This window comes from Hyperolius riggenbachi, chromosome 2, assembly GCF_040937935.1.
Source record: "Hyperolius riggenbachi isolate aHypRig1 chromosome 2, aHypRig1.pri, whole genome shotgun sequence".
NCBI classification, from domain to species: Eukaryota; Metazoa; Chordata; class Amphibia; order Anura; family Hyperoliidae; genus Hyperolius; species Hyperolius riggenbachi.
Window position 1 is genome coordinate 181,982,880 of NC_090647.1, and position 22,794 is coordinate 182,005,673.

A 22,794-nucleotide genomic window follows, 5' to 3' on the forward strand; every position below is an offset into this window, starting at 1 on the left:
ACACACACACACACGAACACACACACACGAACACACACACACACACACGAACACACACACACACACGAACACACACACACGAACACACACACACACACACGAACACACACACACGAACACACACACACGAACACACACACACACACACGAACACACACACACGAACACACACACACACGAACACACACGATCACGAACACACACCCTCAAGCGTTTTTTGGGGTTTTTTTTAATTACTGAGAGTATGAATATAAACACTGCCCTGTTTTGGTGCACTGAACAGCTTATTTTTTTCTTCATTTGGTTGTGTTTGCTGCATCTTCTTTACAGCCAGGGAACATTAGTCATACTAGAATATAAGTATATTGTTAGGGAGAAGTTGTAGCAATCCAGGCTACCTCAGAACTGGGATATGAAGCTGCATCTTTTAGAATTTAGGAGAGAAAATGAACTACGCGTGCAACATATGTATGAATAACAGTAATGTGTTAGTGAGGTAAATGCTGGTACCGAGAGGTGTATCTAACCTGATACCTGCAAGAATCCTCAAACTCAGGACAACTAATTGGTAAATGGCCTCCTGCTCCTTTCTCTTCAGTGCAGTCTCTGAGCTGCATTCCCTAACAGTGCATTTTAGCATGACTTCCTACAGTGCCAGCCTGTCACTGGAGGTGAATGTTCACATTAGCATGTTGAACACTATTACAATACAGTAGATATAATAGTGTCCGTATAGCGTTTAAAAGAAAAAATGCACCTTTGCTAATTTTTTTTTGCCCTTTTGGGTCCCATTTTCAAGTTTTGTTATGACAAGTTTATTTTGATTATTTGAGCCTACTTTCGCCTAAAACCACAGTGGTGATGGCCCTCTTTTGATATATTTGTATGTTACAGTGGTGTGAAAAACTATTTGCCCCCTTCCTGATTTCTTATTCTTTGCCATGTTTGTCACACTTAAATGTTTTTGCTCATCAAAAACCGTTAACTATTCGTCAAAGATAACATAATTGAACACAAAATGCAGTTTTAAATGATGGTTTTTATTATTTAGTGAGAAAAAAAACTCCAAATCTACATGGCCCTGTGTGGAAAAGTGATTGCCCCCCTTGTTAAAAAATAACTTAACTGTGGTTTATCACACCTGAGTTCAATTTCTGTAGTCACCCCCAGGCCTGATTACTGCCACACCTGTTTCAATCAAGAAATCACTTAAATAGGAGCTATCTGACACAGAGAAGTAGACAAAAAGCACCTTAAAAGCTAGACATCATGCCAAGATCCAAAGAAATTCAGGAACAAATGAGAACAAAGTACTGTAATTGAGATCTATCAGTCTGGTAAAGGTTATAAAGCCATTTCTAAAGCTTTGGGACTCCAGCGAACCACAGTGAGAGCCATTATCCACAAATGGCAAAAACATGGAACAGTGATGAACCTTGCCAGGAGTGGCTGGGCGACCAAAATTACCCCAAGAGTGCAGAGAAAACTCATCCGAGAGGCCACAAAAGACCCCAGGACAACATCTAAAGAACTGCAGGACTCAAAAGCCTCAATTAAGGTCATTGTTCATGACTCCACCATAAGAAAGAGACTGGGCTGGGCAAAAACGGTCTGCATGGCAGATATCCAAGGCGCAAACCACTTTTAAGCAAAAAGAATATTAAGGCTCGTCTCAATTTTGCTAAAAATAACATCTGATTGCCAAGACTTTTGGGAAAATACCTTGTGGACCAACGAGACAAAAGTTGAACTTTTTGGAAGGTGCGTGTCCCGTTACATCTGGCGTAGAAGTAACACAGCATTTCAGCAAAAGAACACCATACCAACAGTAAAATATGGTGATGATAGTGTGATGGCCTGGGGTTGTTTTGCTGCTTCAGGACCTGGAGGGCTTGCTGTGATAGATGGAACCATGAATTCTACTGTCTACCAAAAAATCCTGAAGGAGAATGTCCGGCCATCTGTTCGTCAACTCAAGCTGAAGCGATCTTGGGTGCTGCAGCAGGACAGTGACCCAAAAACACACCAGCAAATCCACCTCTGAATGGCTGAAGAAAAACAAAGTGAAGACTTTGGAGTGGCCTAGTCAAAGTCCTGACCTGAATCCTATTGAGATGTTGTGGCATGACCTTAAAAAGGCGGTTCATGCTAGAAAACCCTCAAATAAAGCTGAATTACAACAATTCTGCAAAGATGAGTGGGCCAAAAATTCCTCCAGAGCACTGTAAAAGACTCGTTGCAAGTTATCGCAAACGCTTGATTGCAGTTATTGCTGCTAAGGGTGGCCCAACCAATTATTAGGTTCAGGGGCAATTTCTTTTTCACACAGGGCCATGTAGGTTTTGAGTTATTTTTCTCTCTAAATAATAAAAACCATCATTTAAAACAGCATTTTGTGTTCAATTATGTTATCTTTGACTAATAGTTAACGGTTTTTGATGAGCAGAAACATTTAAGTGTGACAAACATGCAAAAGAATAAGAAATCAGGAAGGGGGCAAATAGTTTTTCACACCACTGTATATGTTGATTGTATGACAGACTGCGTGGTTTGCATTCTGATTGCTGATAACGTGTTTTTTTTTTGTTTTTGTTTTTTTTTGTTTTTCCTTCAGAAAAAGACTCTGCCCTAGAAAAGTTTATAGAAGAATCACTTTCTTTGAGCCCTGATGAAAGAGCCAAGTTCCTAGAAAGAGATGAAGTAATGCTTTCTTTATACCATGAATAATGCTGTCTTTACTCTCTTCACTTTCAGCTTGCCCACCTGGTGCATGTTCTGAGTTGCTTTTAAATAGATCTCCACCCAAACTACAATAACTGTTGCTCATTATATTCACTTCAGATTTGATTGAGTTTTGTGTATTAAAAATGTTAGTTAAATCCTAGTAAATCTCTTCTATAAGAAAAAAGGTTACTTTATTGAATTGGTTGACCTTTATACTTTCACTAACATAGATCAGGACTATGACAATATTGACAGAAAGCTGCTTCCATGGAAATTACTTCTGTAAATGCCTGTATACCAGGGGTGCCCACACTTTTTCGGCTCGCAAGCTACTTTAAAATTTGCCGAGGCCGGGAGATCTACTAACGTCCCAAATGCTAAGCACGCCCCCCCCCCCCCCCCCGCCGTAGGTTAGCCAGGTGTATGTGCCTGCAGCATAGGTTACGTGCCCTCAGTATAGGTTAGCCAGGTATATGGGCCCTCAGTGTAGGTTAGCCAGGTATATGGGCCCCCAGCGTAGGTTAGCCAGGTATATGGGCCCTCAGCGTAGGTTAGCCAGGTATATGGGCCCTCAGCGTAGGTTAGCCAGGTATATGGGCCCTCAGCGTAGGTTAGCCAGGTATATGGGCCCTCAGTGTAGGTTAGCCAGGTATATGGGCCCTCAGTGTAGGTTAGCCAGGTATATGGGCCCTCAGTGTAGGTTAGCCAGGTATATGGGCCCTCAGTGTAGGTTAGCCAGGTATATGGGCCCTCAGTGTAGGTTAGCCAGGTATATGGGCCCTCAGTGTAGGTTAGCCAGGTATATGGGCCCTCAGTGTAGGTTAGCCAGGTATATGGGCCCTCAGTGTAGGTTAGCCAGGTATATGGGCCCTCAGTGTAGGTTAGCCAGGTATATGGGCCCTCAGTGTAGGTTAGCCAGGCATATGGGCCCCCAGTGTAGGTTAGCCAGGCATATGGGCCCCCAGTGTAGGTTAGCCAGGCATATGGGCCCCCAGTGTAGGTTAGCCTGGCATATGGGCCCCCAGTGTAGGTTAGCCTGGCATATGGGCCCCCAGTGTAGGTTAGCCTGGCATAGGGGCCCCCAGTGTAGGTTAGCCTGGCATAGGGGCCCCCAGTGTAGGTTAGCCTGGCATAGGGGCCCCCAGTGTAGGTTAGCCAGGCATAGGGGCCCCCAGTGTAGCTTAGCCAGGTACAGGGGCCCCCAGTGTAGCTTAGCCAGGTACAGGGGCCCTCAGTGTAGCTTAGCCAGGTATATGTACCTGCAGCGTAGGTTAGCCAGGGTCCTCTGGACTCCTGGAACTGCCGGCAGGCAGGCCGCTGGCCAGTGGCCAATAAGAATGTCGGGGAGAAGACGGCAAGACGCGGAGAGGGAGGAGAGAGACGGCGCAGCCGCTACATCATGGCTGGGGGCGGTGCCGGGCATGTTACAAGCACGCACGTTGCAGGCTGCCCGGCGTCGCCCCCAGCCATGACGTAGCGGCCGCGCCGCCTCTCTCCTCCCTCTCTGCTCGCTGCGTCTTCTCCCCTGCATTCTTATTGGCCGGCAGCTAAACATGCTGCTGGCCGCAAAATTTGAGACGCGGCCAAGAGGCCGCGATCTACCGAGAAGGCGGTCGCGATCGACCTATTGGGCAGCCCTGCTGTATACTATTCCCTAAAGTTGCTGTCTTTTACAGTAGGTATTATCAATCTGACAGTTCAGACAGATTTCGGATTAGTCAGCTCTTATGCTGGGTACACTATGAGATTTTCTGTCCGATTTACTGTCAGATTGATCATTTCCAACATGTCCGATCAATTTCTGATCGATTTCCGTTCACTACAATAGGAAATCGATTGGAAAGCAGATCGTACATGTCGGAAATAATCGATCTGACAGTCAATCGGCCAGAAAATCTCTGTGTATTGTGTGTACCAAACAATAGTTTCCTTTGTTTCCAAACCACTCCTTGGAATAGATCAAGATTAACATGCCTAGGCTACCCTTTTGTGTATACACTGTTGTGGCAGTTGGACTGTAAACTGGTGAAGGGCTGGTTCACACGGGCTTCTGCCAAGCCTTCGCTCGGTATCACTCTCAAACGCTGGCGCTTAGCTTTTTGGAAGCCTTCACGGCTAGCAGGTCGGGTCTCTGCAATTGTTTCCCGGCGTTTACCGCTTTTAAAAGCAATATTTTGCTTTCGAGACGCAACTCCGGGATCTACCGCCAGGCTTTCATGAGAGCCTGCCAAAGCCACCTCTAAACGCTCCCATTCACTTTAATGGGTTAGCGGTAGATCGCAAAAAACGCCACATCTGAAACGCTGCATTAAAGGCAAGTGAAGATTAACTTATGATATAATAATTTGTATGTGTAGTACAGCTAAGAAATAAAACATTAGCAGCAGAGATATGAGTCTAATATTGTTTCCAGTACAGAAAGAGTTAAGAAACTTTAGTTGTTATCTATGCAAAAGAGCTTATCTGAGCTCTACGACTTTCAGGGCCCGTTTGCACTGCTGCGGAATTCGGGCCGAAGCCGCAGAGTTTCCCTGCAAGCAAATTGCGGAGGGTAACTGTGCCATAGGGGATAATGCTGCCGCCATCTGAATCACTTGCCTTAGCGATTTTGTCGACATTGCAGCATTTGTCTGTGCAGGCAGCAGCGAATCCCATAGCTGTGCATGGCCAGGAAGTGCCGCCGGGTGCGCCGGCTAGTGGAAATGGGCCCTCAAAGCCGCAGAGAGCTCTGTCTTCTAAAGCTTATGATCTCAAGTGTCTGTCACTGTATTTCGGTTTTCTGCAGAGTAAAGTTCAAAAGATCACTAGCCTGCTCTGTGTATTCATTTAGAATGCTGAGTTTAGTGTGTAAATTGCAAATATTAGAGAATGATGCAATGTTATAAAAAAAAAAAAACTATATAACTGAAAATAAAAATGATATATTTTCTTTGCTACTAATGTTTTTTTTTTTTTTTTTTTTAATCCGTACTACACATGCAATTCATTATATCATACATTTTTTTTCACTTCCCTGCCACTTAAAACGCAGCAAAAACGCCTGTGTGAACCAGCCCTTAGGCTCTATTCACACTTGAAAGCGCAAAATTGCGGGGAGTGATTCTTCTGCGATTTAACGTGGAAAAATCACTGGACACTGCAGCGATTTCTCTGCGATCGTGTTTAGCGCTTCTAGCACTGAAATGCGATCAATTCACCTGAAAATGGTGCAGGCTACGCGTTTGGCGATTAACACAAATCGCCCAAGAACGGGCCCATAGGTTTCTATTGCACTAGCGCTTCAGCGTTTTTGCCAACATTGCCGGTAAAACGCTGTAGTGTGAATGGGCCCTGAAGGACCTCTGTCGCGAAAATCGTATAATTTTTTAAAATATATGTAAGAATATACAAAGAAGTACATTTCTTCCTGAGTAAAATGAGCCATAAATTTATTTTATCCTATGTTGCTGTCATTCGTTCACACTAGGTCCGGAAACAATCCGTGGCTCCGGTTTTTGTTTTTTTTTCCTTTTTTAAACCTGATCAAAACCAGAGCCACGGATGGCAATGTTACAAATAGCAGCGGTCTTCACCCAAACAAAAACAGATCTGTCTGCATTGACCCGTTTTCAAAACCTGAATGGGAAGTTCGGATCTGCTGCATTTTCCCGCAACGCACATGGATCCGGATACACGGAGGGGTATTGGAGGGCAGTGCAAAAACTGATCTCCCTCTACACAGGCTATTCTTGCACACAAAACGGAGGGAGATCCGCATTGCCTACTGCCTGCTCCTCCCCTTCACATCACCCCAATAGGTGTCCCCCCTGGTAGCCTGAGGGGGGTAGCAGCCAGGTCTTCCCCGCGAGGGTCCGTCATCGCCGTGGGATAGTCCAATAGGGAATAATCTGTTCACAAATGTATTTACTGAAGCTAACACCCTCCTTTGTTATACCAGTTTTGAGTGCTAGTTGTGTAATGTTGTCCAGTTTCTGGAGCTCTGCACATCCATGCAGATAAATCATTCGGGTACAGCCTCTGTATGAAAGCGCTGCCATGTCTCACCTTTCTTCCTCTGCTCGCCTTGTGACTTCTGGCAATGCTGCCCACTAGAGGGTGGCATTGCCAGAAGTCACGGTGAGCAGAGGAAGTAAGGTGCTTCCCTGCTCACTTGCTTGCTACATTTTTGCCACAAATGGCTGGAGGATAGAGCAGGGACAGGGGACCCAGGTGAGGGAGGTGGGGGATCCCCCCTCCCCGCAGCTGTGCACGCAACACACGCACGTACACACGCACGCACGCACGTACACACACACATGTGTGCACACACACATGTGTGCACACACACACACACACCACTGCTACCCCCTCAGACTTCCTAGGGGGCACCTATTGGGGTCCTGGCTGCAGCCATCCATTTTTAGGGGGAGGGAAAAAAACACTAGCTGATCAAAAACTTTGGCTGCAAAAGGGCAGCACAGATCTGTTTGCATTCGGGTCACGGACAGCAGGTCCGTTCTGCAAACGGGCCTAGTGTGGATCTAGCCTTACAGTAAGTAGTAGAAATCTGACATTACCGATAGGTTTTGGTCTAATTCATCTCTTCATGGGGGATTCCCAGCATGGCCTTTTATTCTTCATGAAGACCCTCCCTGAAAAAGATTTATGCAAAGATGCTAGCCAGGCTCCATGCTCGCTGTACACTTTTTTGGGCATTTGTATGGAGCAACTGCCATTCACCAAGTGCTTTTGAATATTAAACCTCTGAGAACCCTCCCCCCCCCCCCCCATGAGGAGATGGGCTAGTCCAAAACCTGTCAGTTCTGTCATTTCTACTACCTACTGTAAGTAACAGCAACATAGGAGAAAAGTAATTTTGTATATGTTTACATATATTTTACTTTTTAAAATTAAGGCAGAGGTCCATTGAATCACAGTTCCCCTTCCCTGTCCTCAAGGCCCACCAGCAGTACATGTTTTGCAGGAAACCACACAAAATCACAGGTGGGGTAATTAGTGTTGCAGCAGAGCTTATTACTTAGCTCTGTGGCTTTATACTGTACAAAACATGCAGTGTTGGTGGGCCTTGAGGACAGGGTTTGGGAGCACTGCTTTAAATGTCAGGATCAGCAGAACAGCCATGCAAAGTGCATTGCTTATTTGAAAATGGAAGATGTCTGCCTCTATATTCTTCTCACTTTAGGTGTCCTTTACCTAGCTGAGTTATTTATGCAGCTCTCTGCAATATTAAAAAAAAAAAAAAAAAATTAGGAAAGTTCAGATCCTCCTCATGCATTGAAATGTGTGTGTGTGTAGACATTTCCTTATTATAGCATTGTGCAATAGTGAGCTGAAAAGAGACATTTTTCTTCTGTTCCCACATCTGGACTGAGGAGTCCTTATGCATGGGGCAGCTATGTAAATTGCTATGTTTCAACTGCCCAGATTTCCATAAAATGTGCTTTGAATAAACAGATGTGAATTTCTGAGTATCTGTTAGTTGCATACTTGAAATCAGAGTGTTTTGTGGTGGAAATTGCACCTTTGCTGTTGCTTTCTCTCCTCTTTCTATTATAGATTGAGCATTGTGGATCTTCTGTGGCTTGGCTTGTTGTGGTGTGGGTTGGAAGCTAATCACTGGAAATATTAAGGTTTTTTTTTTTTTTTTTGTCTTTGTCTCATTAGAGTATTCGGGTTACACATGAAAGCAGTGCCCAGGAAGGACAGTCTGAGGTACACTTTTTTTTTTTTTTTTTTAATTTTTGTTCCTACATTCTATGCTGCTAGTTTTAAAAGAAATGTTCCTCTTTCTGTTGATCTCACTAGAAGTATTCTAAGATAAAGTGTTTGGTTTTTACATTGTCCTTTTTGTTCATTGAACAGCAAACTGCTTTGCTTAAAATCTGTGGTATATTTAGTCCTGCAAAAAGAGAAAGGTACGGGGAGCACAAGGCTGGTTACAAAAAAATAATACAAAATTTATTGCAAATTCATTAATTAGAAAAAACTACAAACAGTGATATTCCAATCAGACTATCCCCCTTAAACAACAACAAAAGGCCTGGCCATGAATCTGTTGGGGAACCCCGCAGTTCCACCAGGAGCGCACTCCTATCAAAAAAGCAGAGCTGACATGTCAAAAAATCTTCGGGCCCCAAAAGCACATAGCCAGATGGCAGACAAATCCCAGAAGCGTTGCAATTTCTTCTGCACCAAGCATAAGGTTCACACCCGTGTGCTATAAATTAACAGCACGCCTCTATGCAGTTGCTCAAACGCCCTCATTACCGACACTGATTACTAGTGTCTAACCTCTACACCTTCATGCACATGTGCCCTGTAAATAGGGCTACTGGACTCACGTGACCCCGAGATGATAGTGTGTATCACCAGTCCGGAGGGACCAAGCCCTCTAGTCCTGCAGCGTAGCCGCGTTGTTAGGACCGGCCAAAGGATCCAATGGTGTAGCCTGGGTCAGCGTCTAACATGCGGCAGAGGAGGAGGAAGAGCGGCGGAGGCAACAGGGAATGCTGGTGCGGCGAAGCTTCCGGGTACCGCCCCCTCACGTGACGCGTTTCGTCACTATCTCCTGACTTCCTCAGACGTGACGTCACCGGCGTGGTTGCGTCCTTATATAGCCATGGCAACCACGCCGGGACTTAGATGATTGTCAAGAGGAAAACATCATTTAAAATAAACCACTGATGCGCTTCTTCTGTTGCTTGTCATAGTCACCCCGACGGGGGCTAATGTTCAATTTATGAATCCCCATAAACCGAAGTCCAGAAATATTGCCATTGTGTACAGTTCTAAAATGTTGAGCTAGAGGACTGAGCCTCCTTTTTATCAATTGTTGTGCCTTTAATATTAGATATATGCTCGCCAATACGTGTGTTTAATGGTCTGTAAGTCTTCCCAATATATATTAGATCACATGGACATCTAATCTGGTAAATTACTCTAGCAGAGGAACAAGCTACATAGTCATTAATCGCAAAGGATCTTGATCGATCATGATTGTAGAAACTATTACCAGGCTGGACATATCTGCACACATCACAGTCTAAACACTTGTGCATTCCTCTGTTGGTTTTCTTTTTAGGGGCCTTACTCCACCCAAACTCGCTGGAGACCAACAAATCACCCAAGTTTGTACATCTTTTGGCAGCCATATGTGGATAGTCACCCACAATGTCTGCCATAATTGGGTCTCTTTGCAAAAGATTCCAGTACTTCTGAAGAATTTGTCTAATTTCACCAAAGTGGGCCCCATACGTGGTGACAATACGGGAAACCTCCAGCGAGTTGGGTTTTCCATTAACAAAAGCCTCCTGTCCCTCTTTTGACCTCTTAGTCAGCAAATCTCTTCTATCACGGGCCAAAGCCCTATGATAGGCCATTATCACACAATTGGGGTACCCCCTTGCCAGCAACCTGCCCCTCAGCTCACCGGCTTCCCTTTGAAAATCAGTTAGTGTTGCAGTTTCTTCGAAGCCGAAGGAACTGGCATGTGGGGTCCGCCCACTTTTTGGCCGGGAGGTGAGAGCTGGCAGCCGACAAGAGGGTATTCCCAGCAGTGGGTTTCCTGTATGTGCAGGTAACCAGGGAATTTCCCTCCTTTCTGATAGAAAGATCAAGGAAGGAGATTTCATTGGGGTCCCTAGTGTATGTTAGAAAAATATTCCTGTTGTTTACATTTAGGTCAGCTACAAACAAGTCAAGATCCTGTCTGGAGCCCCTCCATAGCACAAAAACGTCATCCACATATCTTAGCCATAGGGCTACGTGTTCCCGATACCCTGGCCTGCCCCTCACCACTTCCCTGCTCCCAAAACCCTAGGTGGAGGCAGGCGTAGGCAGGGGAACACGCAGCCCCCATGGTCGCACCCCATATATGTATATTTAGTCCTACCACTTAACTCAAAAAGATGTGGTAACAGAGGAAAGGTTCAATTTTGTTATCTCACAGATTAGGAGAGGCTAAAGCTGACCATACACAGGTCGATTATGGCTTAATATTCTGAGCCAATCAATTTCTATCAGATTGGAATTTTATCAGACAGCAATCAATCCCTCTCTACACCGTATACTCAGTTTTGATAGACCTCTGCTCAATGCAGTGTATCAAAATAGACCCTTGATCCTGACTGTTCCTGCCCCGCTGCACAGTTTTGTCCCCCCGTTCCCCTCCAAACGTATCTGGTTAGACTTCCAGCATTTAAGCTGGACAAAATTGGTTGAAAGTGAGTCAATTAGAAATATTAAATCATCAGAATACTTGCATAGGGATTACATCAGTCAGAAAAATCATTTCCTGCATGGATAGTCTTAATCTGTGATGTTTAGTCTGCTAGGGGAACATAGCTATGCTGTCACACAGGTCATTGGGAATTCTCCAGAATTACTTTTTTTTTGCATCCAGTTGTTACATTCATTTGAACCTTTCCTGAATGAAATAACGCGTGAGTTAAGTTATCAGATAACCTAGTTTCAGTGCATTTTAGACCTTCTGCTTTGGGTACATTATATTTTTTATTAATGAGTAATGGTTCTTCTCTTTGCCATTTTTGCATGAGGCATTTTTCTGTCTCAGTTTTGCAGTTAGCATTGCTGTAAATAAGAAAAATTCCATACAACACTTGAAATGCACTAAAACTGTTAACGTGTGATGTTTTTCTTGACTCCTATAAAAATAAGACAGTCAATAGAATGGGTAAAAATTGACCTCTACTTTTTACATAACTGGAAAGCTCATTCACCATTGCAGGAGGAGAGAGGTTACTGGCATGGTATGGCATTACTGAGGTGAGCTAGTTTGGTTTACCTCACAAAGGGCTGGTGCAAACCAGAGCGGTTCTGGAGCATTTTTTAAAACACTTGCGGGGGAAAACTGTTTGGCTAATAAAAGTGAATGGGATGGTGAACACCAGAGAGGTTTGTTTTTTCCACAAACGCAAACTCGGGGGCTGCAGCATTTTTTAGATTTCTGAGGCGTTTCTGCCTCAATGTTGAAGTATAGGAAAGTGGAAAACTGCTCTGAAAAACGCTAAATCAGAGCGATTTTCCAGGCGTTTTTGTTACAGAAGCTGTTCAGTAAGCTTTTACTGTAACAATATTCGTAATCTGCTACACAAAAAAAGCTCCAAAAACCGCTAGGTATGTAAAAAAAAAAAGTCTAAAATCTGCTTCAAAAACCACTAGCGTTTTGCAAATCTGCTAGAGGTTTTTGGTGTGCACTGGGCCAAAGTGATGAAAAAATAAGGGATTCCAATGTTCCTCCTTGCATGTCTTACATAGTTCTCTAATAGTGCCCATTCTTACTAAACGCAAAGCATTCTAAGGGGTAAGCGAGCCCAATATCTGTTTCATTTTTAGAAAGTATTGGGATGCATGTTGAAGATTTGGTCAATCACTTTAGAGAGCAAAGCTGGGAGTACACATGTGGTTTGTTTTTTTTCAGCAGATAGATGGTTCGATAGATAATTTCCAACATGTCTGATCTTACTTTCAATCGTTTTACTGCTCTATTTCTGCTAGAAGAGAATGGAAATTGATAAGAAAAGATAAGAGAATCGAATGGAAAAACAAATTGAAAATCAATCTAATGGTAAATCGTCCAAAAAAAAAAGTATTGTGTATTCCCAGCATAAGGCAGGAGATCACACTTGTGTCTGCACAAAAGGCTCACTGTATGGGCAGAGGGGAAATCCCTAGACAGCAGGTACAATGTATGGGGGACAGGGAGGCAGAGTGACTGCTTGACCACCAGGGAACACTATGGGAGGGGGACCACTAATCGCCAGGTATGCTGTATAGGGGAGGGAAGGGAGCTATTAGACACCAGGAAATCTTATGAGGAGGGGGCCTCTAGACCACCTGGAAAATATGAGGATGTGAAAAGTAGCAGCCTGGATTTCTACCCTAGGTTTATACTTGAGTCAAAAATAAATTCTCATGTCTGAAGGGAGATGTTGCTTAGACAGCGCAGGGGGAGGCAGTTAAGACACAGAGGAATATTTCCTGCTTTGTGCCATGCCTCTGTGTCCCCTCCGCACCACTCTCAACTCCCCCTGAGCCATGCTGTCACCCCTAACCCCCCAAATTGGTGACAAGCTGCTTGTCGGCAATCTATGAGGGGAAGGGGTGTCCCCACTCTGGCATTAGGAACACCCCTTCCCATGTTCTAATCGGCAAGCTCTGCCTCTCCCATGACGCTTCCTCAACTCCCTCTGCTCTGTTGAGTCATGCAGAGCTGCAGCATTGTGACCCCACGGGTCACGGACCTTTTTTTTTTTTTTCACCAGTTGCGTGAAGTAGAAGTGGTGGTAATTGACGCTACCTGATCCGTCTAGCTACCCGAATCGGATAGCATTTTTTTTTTTTTTTAAATGTTTTTTAAATTTTTTTTTTTTTTTTAACAAAAAACTCTCCACCGTGGGTTCTCTTTAATCCTATTAATATTGGTTTATGTTTGAGTACATATGGTGTTTACATTTTATATCCACTACTGAATTAAGTTCTTCATGTGCAAAGCCTGTGTAAGTACAGGCAAGCATAATCTTGCTATTTCCTTACTTAAAGCGGATCCGAGAAGAAAGACTAACTGTATCAAGTAACTTGTCTATATATCTTATCTAAAGTTTAGATAGTGTACACAGTAAATCTAGCTGCAAACTGCTTCAACAGTTTGATTGATTATTCCTGTGATACAATGAGTGCCGCCATGTTCTGTTTGTCACATTACACACAGGCAAGCTGATAGCATCTCCAGTCCTCAGCCTGTGACAAATTCACTCCGCTCTCCTCCCCTCTGCCTCTGAAATCTCTGGCTAATAACCTTCTCCTCCTCCTGCCCAGAGTGAGCTCCAATAAGCCCTTGCTACTTGGGACTGAGTGCCAAGGCTGTCTGGAGAAGCTGTGGGCGAGGCTTGTCTAGTTTATTCGGAATTGGAGTATCAAAACAAAACAAATATTTGGCTTGAGGAATGCTTTTAAACTAAATGAATGGAACACAATTATGCAAAAAGTAAACGTTTATCTCGGATCCACTTTAAACTGGTGGCTGCACAGCTGCTGCCCATTGCCAACATTGCTGTAGCTTCCAGTACTGATGCATATTGCTTTGCCTGTTAAAGGGGCACTATGGCAAAAAAAATTGCAAAATATGTGCAAACATCTACAAATAAGTACATTTTTTTTTTTTCAGGAGTAAAATGAGCCAAAAATTACTTTTCTTCTATGTTGCTGTCACTTACAGTAGGTAGGTAGTAGAAATCTGACAGAAGTGACGGGTTTTTGACTAGTCCATCTCTTCATAGGGTATTGTCAGGGATTTATTTATTTTCAAAAGCACTTAGTGAATGGCAGTTGCTCTGTTCAACTGCCAAAAAACTGTGTAGCGAGCTGGGAAGCTGGCCAGCATCATTGTTTAAATCTTTTTTAGGGAATATCTTTATAAAGAATAAAAGCCTTTCTGAGAATCCCCTATGAAGAGATGGACTAGCCCAAAACCTGTCACTTTAGTCAGATTTGCACTACCTACTGTAAGTGACAGCAACATAGGAGAAAAGTAATTTATAGCTAATTGTACTCTGAAAAAAAAGTACTTCTTTGTCTGTTTGGACATATTGTACATTTTACAATTTTTTTTTGCCGTAGTGCCCCTTTAACTACTGTATTACATCTACACAGCAGTATCAGTCACACTGAAAGTGAGGCATGTGAAAAATGTTGTAGGCAATGGGTAAGGGATAATAAGACTTGCAGAGGCATATGTTTGCACTGTTTATTGGTTTCAGTTATGAAATCAGGAGCAAAGGACACGTAGTGCTGTAAACTGTACTACCTGGTCAAGGAAACTGTTACTGACCTAGACCGGTTTCTTTGCATACCAAGGGTGATGAATAATAGATGCATGAAGAGAACACTTCTTAGCTTCAAATCACACATTGTGCAGAAGAAATACAGAAACTAACTTTGTAGCGTAGCATGATTGTAGCAAACACTGATTCACTTCACTGCACATCTATGCAGATCTCCTCTTCGTAACTCACCCTGGTTGTCTTTGGATTTAACAACTCAGCCTTGGTCAACAATTAATTTGGCAAGAAAAGTAGTTGTAACAAGGTACTCTTGGAGTGATCCTACTGAGTGACAGGGTTTGTCAGGCTGGTATTAGTTGAAAGAACATTGCCTGAGAAGCACTGGATTCTCACAGTAAGAAAACAATAAGGTGTTGCATAGTTTAAAAAATGCAAATTAATTCTCGGGTCAGGTCATGTATTTGTAGCCTTATGTCTCCATCATGCTGTATAGACTGGTCACATTCTTCAGCTGCAGGCAAGAAGGTACTTGATGAGCTCACATTGTCACCTAAAGCTGACTGTAGAAAGGGGGGGGGGGGAATTCAGTAATTATTCGCTGTAAAGACATGCAATAACCATTGTTACTGACAAAATTCTAAAATCCATTTGTTTTCTTTGATGGCTGAATTTATTTACACTTCTTTTCTCTTTTTTTTTTTATTGTTTCATGTGTGGCCATGTTGCCTGCTTAGTGTTTTGTTTTCATCCAATACTTGTCTTTAGCATTCTGGATTTTGCATTTATGTAGCGCCGTGCTCTTTCACAGTGCTTTACAGCGCCGTACAGCAAACTACGAAGGTACTGCAGTTTCAAAAATGGAACTCCCCTTCATATTCTCTTTAAAGAAGATCTGTGGTGAATTTACAGCACATTAAAATGAACATTTTACTGTTTCCCCCATTATTCCCCCTCTTCATCTCTCCTATTTTCGCTGCTCCCCGCTGCCAATAAATTACTTAATTAATAAAATGTAATTTTTAAACCTTTGGGCAAGATGGCTGCAATGTAAAGTGCTTCCGGGTCTGTGAGCTGAGAGATGAGCTGAGCTGAAGCCACAAGAGGCAGATCTCCCTCCCCCTGCTGTCTGGAGCTTGCAGAAAGGTCAGGGATGACTCATCAGATGACGTGCAGCAGGGGGAAGGAGAGGCAGATGGCAGGGAGGAACAGCTGCTGTATTGTCTACCTCTTCCTGCAGCACAATATTCGTCTAACTAGACAAATAATTAGAAAGGAGCAGGAGAGAAGACAGCACAGCTGTTTCTAAACAAGACCAGGGAAAAAAAGATTATTACTTGTGAAAGGAACATATCTATTCATATTGCATTTTGAAAAAGGGCCACAGAACCCCTTTAAAGAGACTCCGTAACAAAAATGACATCCTGTTTTTTATCATCCTACAAGTTCCAAAAGCTATTCTAATGTGTTCTGGCTTACTGCAGCACGTTCTACTATCACCATCTCTGTAATAAATCAACTTATCTCTCTCTTGTCAGACTTGTCAGCCTGTGTCTGGAAGGCTGCCAAGTTCTTCAGTGTTGTGGTTCTGTGATGCATCTCCCCCCTCCTGGCCCCTCTATGCACACTGCCTGTGTATAATGATCTCTTGAGATACAAAAGGAAGGATGTATACAGCCTGCTTGGGTATGGATGTATTTTCTATGTGTGAACATACTGTACATCAACCTACTTCCTGTTTTGGTGGCCATTTTGTTTGTTTATAAACAAACTTTTTAAAACTGTTTTTAACCACTTTTAATGCGGCGAGGAGCGGCGAAATTGTGACAGAGGGTAATAGGAGATGTCCCCTAACGCACTGGTATGTTTACTTTTCTGCGATTTTAACAATACAGATTCTCTTTAAGGCTGTTGATAATTGCAGCACGGTATTTCTGGGATTTCTAAACATTGTGCCTTTTGGCAATATTTTCGAGGTGAGCATCAGGTCCTGGAGCACTCTTTCTGCAGATGGGCAATGCAATGTTGCTACTAATGTCTGCTCATATGTAAGGGCTCTCATGCACGTGTCCTGATTTTGTATGTGAGACCTGGCCAGAGCTAGCAGGTACCTGAAGGCGGCACCAATCATTTTGCAGATGGCTGTGAAAATCTTTCGGTGAGGGAGTTTCATATACTTTGGGGAATCGTACCTGGATAAAACTGGAAGGTTTAGACAATTGAACAACTTGCTTTTCCTAATTGCAGGGCCAAATAAAGGTATGTAGGTCCCTAAAGGTTCTGTCATAATCTAAATTAGAGAAGCCAATTTTATTCCTTCTGAATCACTTGTGCTAATAGTGGGTTCCAAAACCATATGTGTGCCAAAAAAGGAAGCATTTGTTCCTGAAAGAAAAAGTGCTCAATCTCTTTGCTTCACTATGCATTTGCTGTTCAGAACTCACATTTGTGCAGTACTACAGAATCTATTCATCAGTGCTGGAGTGGAGGGGGTAATGACCCTGGGGAGATCCTAAAGACTATGAGCAGCACACTCATTGTACAAGAGTTCAGGTTAATACACCTAAACAGAAGGAAAACAGAGAAATGCAACCTGTATGTATTTTGAGAGTTTAACCTGTCTAATTACCCCTCATCTGTGACTAATCACCAGTGTAATTTGATCTGTCAGCTGGCTGCCTCAGCAGAGAAGCTAATTTGTAAACACAAGATGTTAAAGGGAACCTAAACTGAGAAGGATATGGATTTTTACTTTTAAAATAATACCAGTTGCCTGACTCTCTTGCTGATCCTGTCTCTAATACTTTTAGCCACAGCCCCTCAACAAGCAGGTCAGGTGCTCTGACTGGGTTAGCTGCATGCTTGTTTCGGGTGTGTGATGCAGCCACTACTGAAGTCAAAGAGATCAGCAGGACTGCCTGGCAACTGGTATTGTTTAAAAGGAAATATCCATATCCCTCTGTTAAGGTTCCCTTTAACCCTATGTCTGCTTCCATGAAAGTAGAAACACTGCAGATTTATTGCAGAATTTGGATCAGCTGTAACAAATGTTTTTCTTTAAGGCTCGGTTCACAGTGGGATTTTGCATTGTAAAGTTGCAATGCTGCGTTACCATCGCATTCAGTAGGTACAGTGAGGCATACATGCAAGGAAAAGTATGCTTCCCTGTACCTTTTAGCATGTGCGTTTAGAGGTAACGCACTGCAGCAGTATGTTACCATAAAGCTACGCGTTACAATGTGGCACTAACATCACACTGTGAACGTCGCATACACTTCTTATTGCAGTGCAATTAAACCTTAAAACGGTTTTAAACTCTGACAAAATATTCAATACAAATGTGTTTTCCTGCTTTTTATAACCCATACAATTATCATATTTGCTTTTGTGCACAAGTATTATTATTCATTCGGAAATTATATCTTCCCAAAGTTCAGTTTATTTACTTTGAAAGCTGCTGCTGCATTTTATTCATAACTGTTGTATTTCTATTGTAAATGCACCCAGCAATGATTGCAGTGTTTTTCAGTTCAGGATTCAATAGCAGAAGTTTCTGCACAGTCAGAGAATGTTTACTTAACGCGGAATGAAACCCAGCATTTCTTCTTTGCTCTAATAAATTATTTACAGCATATTCTATACAACCAGCATATATATTTTTTTTTTTTTTTAATAGAACAGCATTCAAACGGTTACACACAGGAATTAGAAGTTTCCTGCCAACAAAGCTGGACACATCTGAACTGTAGATAATGTTATCTTGTGTTTACTTAATTGTATCAAGTGAAGAATGTGAAACATTCTCTGAGGCTTGGTGCACACCAAATACCGCTAGCAGATCCGCAAAATGCTAGCACATTTTGAAACGCTTTTTCTTTTTCTGTAGCCTTTCAGCTAGCATTTTGCGGTTTTGTGAACCGTTTTTGGTGTATTAGATTTCATGTATTGTTACAGTAAAGCTGTTACTGAACAGCTACTGTAACAAAAACCGCCTGGCAAACCGCTCTGAAGTGCCGTTTTTCAGATCGGTTTGCGTTTTTCCTATACTTAACATTGAGGCAGAAACGCATCCGCAATCCAAAATCTGCAGCAGCCTGGGAGTATGCGTTTCTGCAAAACGCCTCCCGCTCTGGTGTGCACCAGCCCATTGAAATACATTACCCAAGCGGATCCGCACCCGCAAGCGGATCGCAAACCGCAGCAGAACCGCTCTGATGTGCACTAGGCCTTACTGTGGAGAAGCAGCTCAACACAGACAGTCAAAGCATGTCTTACCTTCACTACATAATGAATAAAACCAGTTATAAATAAATTGCAAAGGCAGCTCTCAAAGCAAAAAACTGTACTTTTGGGAACTTGTAATTTCTAAATGAATAATAATACTTATGTACAAATGCAAATATGATAACCCTATGGCATATAAAAAGTAGGAAAACATGTTTTCATTAATTATGTCTGGGTTTTATACCGCTTTAATTGTACCAGGTGAAGAATGTAAACACAAGATTAGGTTATCACCAGTTCGGAAGCGGCTGCCCGTGCAGGAGAAAAAGTCAGTCCTGTGATTTAACCCTATGAATGCTGTTTTACTAAAAAAAAAAATTGTTAGTATATTTTAAGGTTATTTTATTGTTGCTTATCTTTTAGAGCAGAGAGGACGTTCTGAGTTCAGGTCCGCTTTATTACAAATAGCAGCTTGGAACTTTGCCAAACAAAATTAACAGGAAGTGCATTTAATTGGCCCATTTACAAGTGGAGTTGTATTTGCATTCTATTTTCATGCATGTCGGGTTCATTTGCATCTCATTTGCTGTCTCTGTCTAAACTCTCTCCAAACAAACATTTTCCCAATCTTCAGTTTTTTGAGCCATAATGATACTACAAACCGGTGATTTGGGGCAGCAGAAAAGGTCCTTTCGCAGATATTCTATACTTAAATGACCTCTCCAGTGAAAAAAGTGGCAGTTAAAATCTGACAGAACCGACGGGTTTTGGACTAGTCCATCTCCTCATGGGTGATTCTCATGCTTTTCTTTGTTTTCAAAAGCATTTCCTGAATGGCAGTTGATGAGTCTAACCTCCAAAATAGTGTTCAAACATGTATGGAAGCTTGCTGGTAACTTACTACTTTGGCAGTTAAACTGCTGTTCAGGAAATGCTTTTGAAAACAAAAGAAAAGCCATCCTGTGAATCCCCCAGGAGGAGATGGACTAGTCCAAAACCTGTCTGTTCTGTCAGTTTTTTTTTCAATTGATTTTTATTGAAATTTTTCACAGTTTACAAATCCAAGATATAGGTAATGAGTATCATTCATTTTCAATAATAATAAATAACAAAACCGTTATTTACTGTATAGCAACTCAGAAATAATGTATTATAGAACAGTTCTAAATCAGGTGGAATAAGCACCTTCAACTGAGTTAGTACTTGAAGGTCTAATTTTAATATATAAAGAAACAACAATCACCCACATAAAGTGGGAATATGCCAAACTAATAGCATAAACACAACTAGTAGAGAGTGCATAGTGCCTTAATAGATGCGTAGGGCCGAGGATTACAGCTCATGCCGAATAGTCAATGAATTTACGAAGGTCTAGAGCTAGATCTCAGACTTGAAGAGGTTCAAGTAGATGTAGTCTGGCCCGATAGTAGGACCTGCTAAGTCAAGCGGAAAGGAGATGGGGGAGGAGGGTTTATCATTAGTTTAGGATCTCCATGACTGCCCTTGGGACCAGCCTATTCTGTGGTAGGGAATTCTAGTTTTAACTGTTTAGTTACGTATTGTTAGAGGGTGACCTTATGCGTTTGATCCACTTCAGCCTTCAGTCGTTTTCACTTTATGCATCCGAGCAATGTTCACCTCCCATTAATTAGCCTATAACTTTATCACTACTTATCACAATGAACTGATCTATATCTTGTTTTTTCCGCCGCCAATTAGGCTTTCTTTGGGGGGTACATTTTGCTAAGAGCCACTTTACTGTAAATGCATTTTAACAGGAAGAATAAGAAAAAAACGGAAAAAATGTATTATTTCTCAGTGTTCAGTCAATAAGTTTTAAAATAATACATGCCTCCATAATTAAAACTCAAGTATTGTATTTGCCCATATGTCCCGTTTATTACACCGTTAAAATTATGTCCCTATAACGATGTATGGCGACAATATTTTAATTGGAAATAAAGGTGCATTTTTTCCGTTTTGCATCTATCACTATTTACAAGTTTAGAATAAAAAAAAATCTAGAAATATTTCATCTTTACATTGATATTTAAAAAGTTTAGACCCTTAGGTAAATATTTACATGTTTTTTTTTTTTTTGTTTTTTTATTGTAATGTTTTTTTTTGTTTTTTTTTTATATTAAACATTTTATTTGGGTAGTTTTGGGAGGGTGGGAGGTAAACAATGTGTTTATATTGTAAATGTGTGTTAATTTTTTTTTTATTTTTTTTATTTCAGATGTAGTATTACTTTTTGGCCACAAGATGGCGGCCATGAGTTTGTTTACAAGACGTCACTCTAAGCGTAGCATACGCTTATAGGGACGCACGGGAGACGCAACAGCCAGAAAAAGCGGAGCTTCTGAGAGAAGCTGTCGCTTTTTCTGCGGGGGAGAGGAATCAGTGATCGGGCACCACAGACCGATACACTGATTCGTGGGCTAACGATCCGCGGCCGGGAGCGCGCGGACTCGCACATGGCCTCCTGGGCGTAGCTAGTACGTCCAGGAGGCCAAAGTAGTTAAGTTCCAGTCAAAGGACCATGGGCTTGATTCACAAAGCGGTGCTAACTGTTAGCACGCCTGTGAAAACCCCCTTAGCACGTCTAAACAAGCTTTTCGCGCATAAAACTTTACGCGCGCAAAACTTTACGCGAGCAAAACTTTATGCGCGTAAAACTTTACGCGCGTACTGCACAGAGCACAGGGCGCACCGCGCGAAGTGCCCATTAAAGCCTATGGGACTTAGCGCGCGTAAAACTTTTCGCGCGTAAAACTTTACGCACGCAAAGTTAGCGCACGATCTGATTGAGAAATCCGGTGCTAACCTACTTAGCACCCTAGTTAGCACGTCTAAAGACTTTAGACGTGCTAAGTAGGTTAGCACCGCTTCGTGAATCAAGCCCCATATGTGTTGCCATACATTTTGATTGTTTCTGGATCTTTAACAGGTATTCCAATTTGAGGTTATATTCTGTTAGGTGGACTACCTGAGTGATGAAAGGTGTGTCAATTGTGTTCCAGTTCGTCAATAGCTGCACATAGGATGTGCGTTATTCCTAATCTGAGATGTGGCTGAAAATGATCTATGTTGAGAAGAAATAAAGCTAGGGTTGGTGAGGGGAGTACTTGTGTTTTGGTGATGGAGGATATTATTTTGAAGATAGCTGACCAGTATGTGGTGAGTTTGGGGCAATCCCATAGTACATGGGAGAGTGTGCCCGTCTGTTAACACTCGCTCCAACAATTTGGAGAGTGTTGTAGGGACATCTTGGCTAGGATTCTGGTTGTAAGATACCATTTGCAGAGTATTTTTTTTTTTTTTTTTTTTTTTTTTTTGTGGTTCCTGCCTGGGTGACACATTTAGGCTACTTGCAAACTAAGACGTTGCGTTAGGTGCCACGTTAAGGTCGCATAACGTGCACCTAACGCGACGCCTGGTGCTATTCTGTGTGGACGTCAGAGTGAGCCGCGTTGTGCAGCTCACTCTGGCGTCCGTGATGCGTACTCTTGTACGCATGCGGCATCACGTGGTCCCGCCGGCCAATCACCGCACAGAGCAACCGCTCCAGGAAGTAAACACTGCACGTCACAACGTGCAGTGAATATTAATTAGCCATGTGCCTGGCCGCTCTCCGCTCCTCCCCAACATGACTGAGCATGTGCAAACAGTCTAACGCGGCTTAAGCCGCTCTAACGCCTTAGCATGCTGCACTTTCGGGAGAACGTGCAGCGTTACATGTAACGCAACGTGGGCTGTGTGAACAGCCCACTTGTGTTTACATTGCTGTGCGTTGGGGGGGAGCGTTACAGGCGCACTGACGTGCGCCTGTAACGTCCCTGTGTGTAAGCAGCCTTAGAGTATTTTTTTAGATTGCTTAGTGCTCTTTTGAGGTCTGTTATAGGGATCGCTTCTTTTTTAGGTCGTATTCCCATATTTTAAGATATTTCAGGATGGGAGAATGTGTTGGGGTGTTTAGTAGACTGTGCCAAAAAGATCCCCCCCCCCCTTGGGTGAGGATTTGGGTTTCAACAAAAAGTCCCATACT

At 42.7% G+C, this 22,794-nt stretch overlaps 1 protein-coding gene across 1 annotated transcript in view; it reads left to right on the forward strand.

The window, feature by feature from the left end:
* UCHL3 (ubiquitin C-terminal hydrolase L3) overlaps positions 1 to 22,794 on the forward strand; it is an 88,663-nt gene that overhangs the window by 13,420 nt on the left and 52,449 nt on the right. Inside the window, exons 3-4 of the mRNA XM_068265242.1 lie at positions 2,615 to 2,700; positions 8,389 to 8,436. Coding sequence (XP_068121343.1) covers positions 2,615 to 2,700; positions 8,389 to 8,436 — 134 coding nt within the window. The remainder of the gene's footprint in view (positions 1 to 2,614; positions 2,701 to 8,388; positions 8,437 to 22,794) is intronic.